This window comes from Leptosomus discolor, unplaced genomic scaffold (assembly GCF_034619465.1).
Source record: "Leptosomus discolor isolate bLepDis1 unplaced genomic scaffold, bLepDis1.hap2 HAP2_SCAFFOLD_145, whole genome shotgun sequence".
Lineage (NCBI taxonomy): Eukaryota > Metazoa > Chordata > Aves > Leptosomiformes > Leptosomidae > Leptosomus > Leptosomus discolor.
In genome coordinates this window covers 140,290-144,351 of record NW_028237742.1, presented here as the reverse complement: position 1 = coordinate 144,351, position 4,062 = coordinate 140,290, and the positions used below count along the sequence as shown (strand labels likewise).

Genomic DNA, 4,062 nt, shown 5'->3' with positions numbered 1-4,062 from the left:
GGTCTACCTCATGGTGGTCTACCCCATGGTGGGGCCATCAGTTCTGCCCACGGTGGAGTCAACTGGTCCACATCATGGTGATCTACACCATGGTGGTCTACCCCATGGCAGGGCCATCTGATCTGCCCCACGGTGGGGTCAACAGGTCTGCCCCATGGTGGTCTACCCCATGGTGGGGCCATCAGATCTGCCCCACAGTGGGGTCAACAGGTCTATCTCATGGTGGTCTACCCCATGGCAGGGCCATCAAATCTGCCCCATGGTGGGGTCAACTCGTCTACATCATGATGGTCTATCTCATGGTGGTCTGCCCCATGGCAGGGCCATCAGATCTGCCCCACGGTGGGGTCAACTCGTCTACATCATGGTGGTCTATCTCATGGTGGTCTGCCCCATGGCGGGGCCACCAGATCCGCCCGGCACGGTGGGGGCAACAGCCCTACTGCCAGTGGGGGTCAACAGGGCTACCCCACAACCAGGGCAACGGGGCCACCCCACGGTCCAAGACGACGAGCCGGGTCTTCTCCTCCCCGCCCCCCCCCCCACCCCCCACACCCCCCCGGAGCACCTCCACCCCCCAGAGAGCTCCAACCCCTTGAAGACGCCCCGAAAAGCCACGTCGGGGGAAAAACCAAAAACCAACCCCCAAACCCCCCTTTATTCATCGACGGTCCCCCGTGGTCGCCCCCCAATGCCACGTGTCCCCCCCCCCTCCATGTCCCCCCCCCCCCAGCGCTCGGAGCTCGGCCGGGCTCTGGGGACCTTCAGGAGGAAGAGGAGGAGCTGTGGGGTCCATCCCGGGGTGGATTTGGGGGGACGGGGGGACACAAGGAGGTGGGGGACCCTCAGTTCCTTCCCATGGTGTCCTGGAGCCACTGGGTGTATTTGCAGAGGTTGACGTAGACGCCGGGTTTCTGGGGGTCCCCGCAGACGCCCGGCCCCCACGAGACGATCCCCTGGAGCTCCCCGTCGCACACGAGGGGGTCCCCGGAGTCCACCCTGACGGGGGGGGGGGGGGGGGGTGGTGGTGGTGGGGTGGGGGGGGGTGTGTGTCAAAAACAGCGGGGGTGCAGGCCTTGCCCCCGAATTTGGGGGTCTTTTCAGGGCTGGCCCACCGAGGAGACCCCCCATCCCCCCCCCACTCCCCACAAAATCCCCTCTCGGCGCTACCGGCCGCCGCGAATTCCGCCCGTTCTCGGCCCAAAACCTCCCGAGAGGTCCACCGGGGCGGGGTGGGGGGTGGGGGGTGGGGGTTTGTCCCCCCCCCCCCCCTCCCCCTCAAATCTCCAGACCCTCCCCCCGCCTTTACCTGGCAGGAGTCGGCCCGACCGCGGGACTCGCCGGCGCACACCATGTTGGCGGTGATGGAGCCAGCGTAGACGCGCCGGCACTGCTCCTCCGAGAGGATGGTGACCTTGGCGCAGTGGAGGTCCTCGGGGCAGGTGACTGGGGGGGGGGGGGGGACACGACACAGGAGGACACGGGGTCACCGTGGGTGGGGGGAGAGGGGGTGTAAAAGAGCGAGTGATCCAGCCTGGACCAAGCTGGGACCTTTCATCTTCTCTGCCGTGGAGCTCCTCTCCCCTCGTTGGCGTCGAGGAGGATCTCCACGGCTTCCTGGTGGCCCCACGAGGTCCCCTGGACACCTCGGATCCACCCAGGGGACCAACAGGATGGGGGAAAAAAGGGGTGGGAGGGGGAGGAACTTTGGGGGAGCCCGGCCACCTCGGAGACCCACCTCGAGGTTCTCAGCGCACCCCAGATGTCCTCGGGGGGGGGGGGAGGGGGACGCGGGTCACGTACCTTCGGGGCTGGTGGTGGACCCCCAGCCCGAGATTTGGCAGGTCTTGCCGGGCACGGGGCAGCGGGAGGCCAGCGGGAGGGGTTTCACCCGGGGGGTGAGGCGGACGGGCTGGAGGAACTTGAGGAGCATCAAGTCGCCGTCCTTGCTGGTCTCGTTGTAGCGGGGGAAGGGGATGACCTTGGCCGAGCGGCGCCACTGGGCGGCGCCGCCGCTGCCCCGCCGCCGCCGCCGCGGCGGGGCCCCGTGGCGCCCACCGCCCAGGCGGACGTCGATGAAGCTGAGGGGGAGGGCGCAAAGGCTTCAGGGGGAGGTGGGGGATGGGGCAGAGCGAAGGCCCCTGAGGTGCCACCAACCCGCTTCGGACCCTGGTTACGGCTTTTCCCGCCCAAAACTAGGGCAGAACGAAGCCCCCTGAGATGCCACCAACCTGATTTGGACCCTGGTTACGGCTTTTCCCCCCAAAACTAGGGCAGAGCGAAGCCCCCTGAGATGCCACCAACTCTCCCAACCTGCTTCAGATCCTGACCATGGCTTCCCCCCACAAAAATAGGGCAGAGCGAAGCCCCCTGAGATGCCACCAACCTGCTTTGGACCCTGATTATGGCTTCCCCCGCAAAACCAGGGCAGAGTGTAGCCCCCTGAGATGCCACCAACCTGACTTGGACCTTGATTACGGCTTCCCCCCCCAAAATAGGGGAGAGTGAAGCCCTCTGAGATGCCACCAGCCTGCTTCAAGACCCTGGTTACGGCTTTTCCCCCCAAAAATAGGCCAGAGCAAAGCCCCCTGAGATGCCACCAACTCTCCCAACCTGCATAGGACCTCAGTTACGGCTTCCCTCCCAAAAACTAGGGCAGAGTGAAGCCCCCTGAGATGCCACCAACCTGCTTCAAGAGCCTGGTTACGGCTTTTCCCCCCAAAACTAGGGCAGAGCGAAGCCCCCTGAGATGCCACCAACCTGCTTCAAGAGCCTGGTTACGGCTTTTCCCCCCAAAACTAGGGCAGAGCGAAGCCCCCTGAGATGCCACCAACCCTCCCAACCTGCTTAGGACCTCAGTTACAGCTTCCCCCCCAAAAACTAGGGCAGAGCGAAGCCCCCTGAGATGCCACCAACCTGATTTGGACCTTGATTATGGCTTCCCCCCCAAAACTAGGGCAGAGTGAAGCCCTCTGAGATGCCACCAACCTGCTTCAAGACCCTGGTTACGGCTTTTCTCCCCAAAACTAGGGGCAGAGCGAAGCCCCTGAGATGCCACCAACCTGACTTGGACCTTGATTATGGCTTGTTCCCCCAAAACTAGGGCAGAGTGAAGCCCCCTGAGATGCCACCAACCCTCCCAACCTGCTTCAGATCCTGACCATGGCTTCCACCCCCAAAAACAGGGCAGAGCGAAGCCCTCTGAGATGCCACCAACCCTCCCAACCCGCATAGGACCTCAGTTATGGCTTCCCTCCCAAAAAATAGGGCAGACTGAAGCCCCCTGAGATGCCACCGAACCCGCTTTGGACCTTGATTATGGCTTCCCCCCAAAAATAGGGCAGAGTGAAGCCCTCTGAGATGCACCAACCTGCTTCAAGACCCTGGTTACGGCTTTTCTCCCCAAAAAATAGGGCAGAGCGAAGCCCCCTGAGATGCCACCAACCTGACTGGGACCTTGATTATGGCTTTTCCCCCCAAAAATAGGGCAGAGCGAAGCCCCCTGAGATGCCACCAACCTGCTTTGGACCCTGATTATGGCTTTCCTCCGCAAAACTAGGGCAGAGCGAAGCCCCCTGAGATGCCACCAACCTGATTCGGACCTTGATTATGGCTTCCCCCCCAAAACTAGGGCAGAGTGAAGCCCTCTGAGATGCACCAACCTACTTCAAGACCCTGGTTACGGCTTTTCCCCCAAAAAATAGGGCAGAGCGAAGCCCCCTGAGATGCCACCAACCTGATTTGGACCCTGGTTACGGCTTTTCCCCCAAAACTAGGGCAGAGCGAAGCCCCCTGAGATGCCACCAACTCTCCCAACCTGCTTCAGATCCTGACCATGGCTTCCCCCCCCAAAACTAGGGCAGAGCGAAGCCCCCTGAGATGCCACCAACCTGCTTTTGGACCCTGATTATGGCTTTCCCCACAAAACCAGGGCAGAGCGAAGCCCCCTGAGATGCCACCAACCTGACTTGGACCTTGATTACGGCTTCCCCCCCCAAAAATAGGGCAGAGTGAAGCCCTCTGAGATGCCACCAACCTGCTTCAAGACCCTGGTTACGGCTT

The 4,062-nt window shown here is 62.6% G+C and overlaps 1 protein-coding gene across 1 annotated transcript; it reads right to left on the bottom strand.

Moving 5' to 3' along the window:
* Positions 1 to 845: 845 nt before the first annotated feature.
* Positions 846 to 1,981, bottom strand: LOC147413133 (kallikrein-8-like). Its single transcript, XM_086480610.1, has 3 exons — positions 1,804 to 1,981; positions 1,293 to 1,446; positions 846 to 999 (listed from the first exon to the last, which is right to left on the bottom strand). The coding sequence occupies exons 1-3, from the start codon at positions 1,931 to 1,933 to the stop codon at positions 846 to 848; spliced, it is 438 nt and encodes a 145-aa protein (XP_086336736.1). The 5' UTR covers positions 1,934 to 1,981.
* Between the last annotated feature and the right edge of the window lie 2,081 nt (positions 1,982 to 4,062).

What these genes read in the sequence shown, in the direction of transcription:
- LOC147413133 (XM_086480610.1), bottom strand. Translation starts at nt 1,933, where the DNA reads ATGCTCCTCAAGTTCCTCCAGCCCGTCCGCCTCACCCCCCGGGTGAAA. An exon ending in GTCCACCACCAGCCCCGAAG is followed by an intron (nt 1,447 to 1,803) that starts GTACGTGACCCG and finishes CCCCCCCCCCAG; the next exon opens with TCACCTGCCCCGAGGACCTC. An exon ending in CAGGTAAAGGCGGGGGGAGG is followed by an intron (nt 1,000 to 1,292) that starts GTCTGGAGATTT and finishes CCCCCCCGTCAG; the next exon opens with GGTGGACTCCGGGGACCCCC.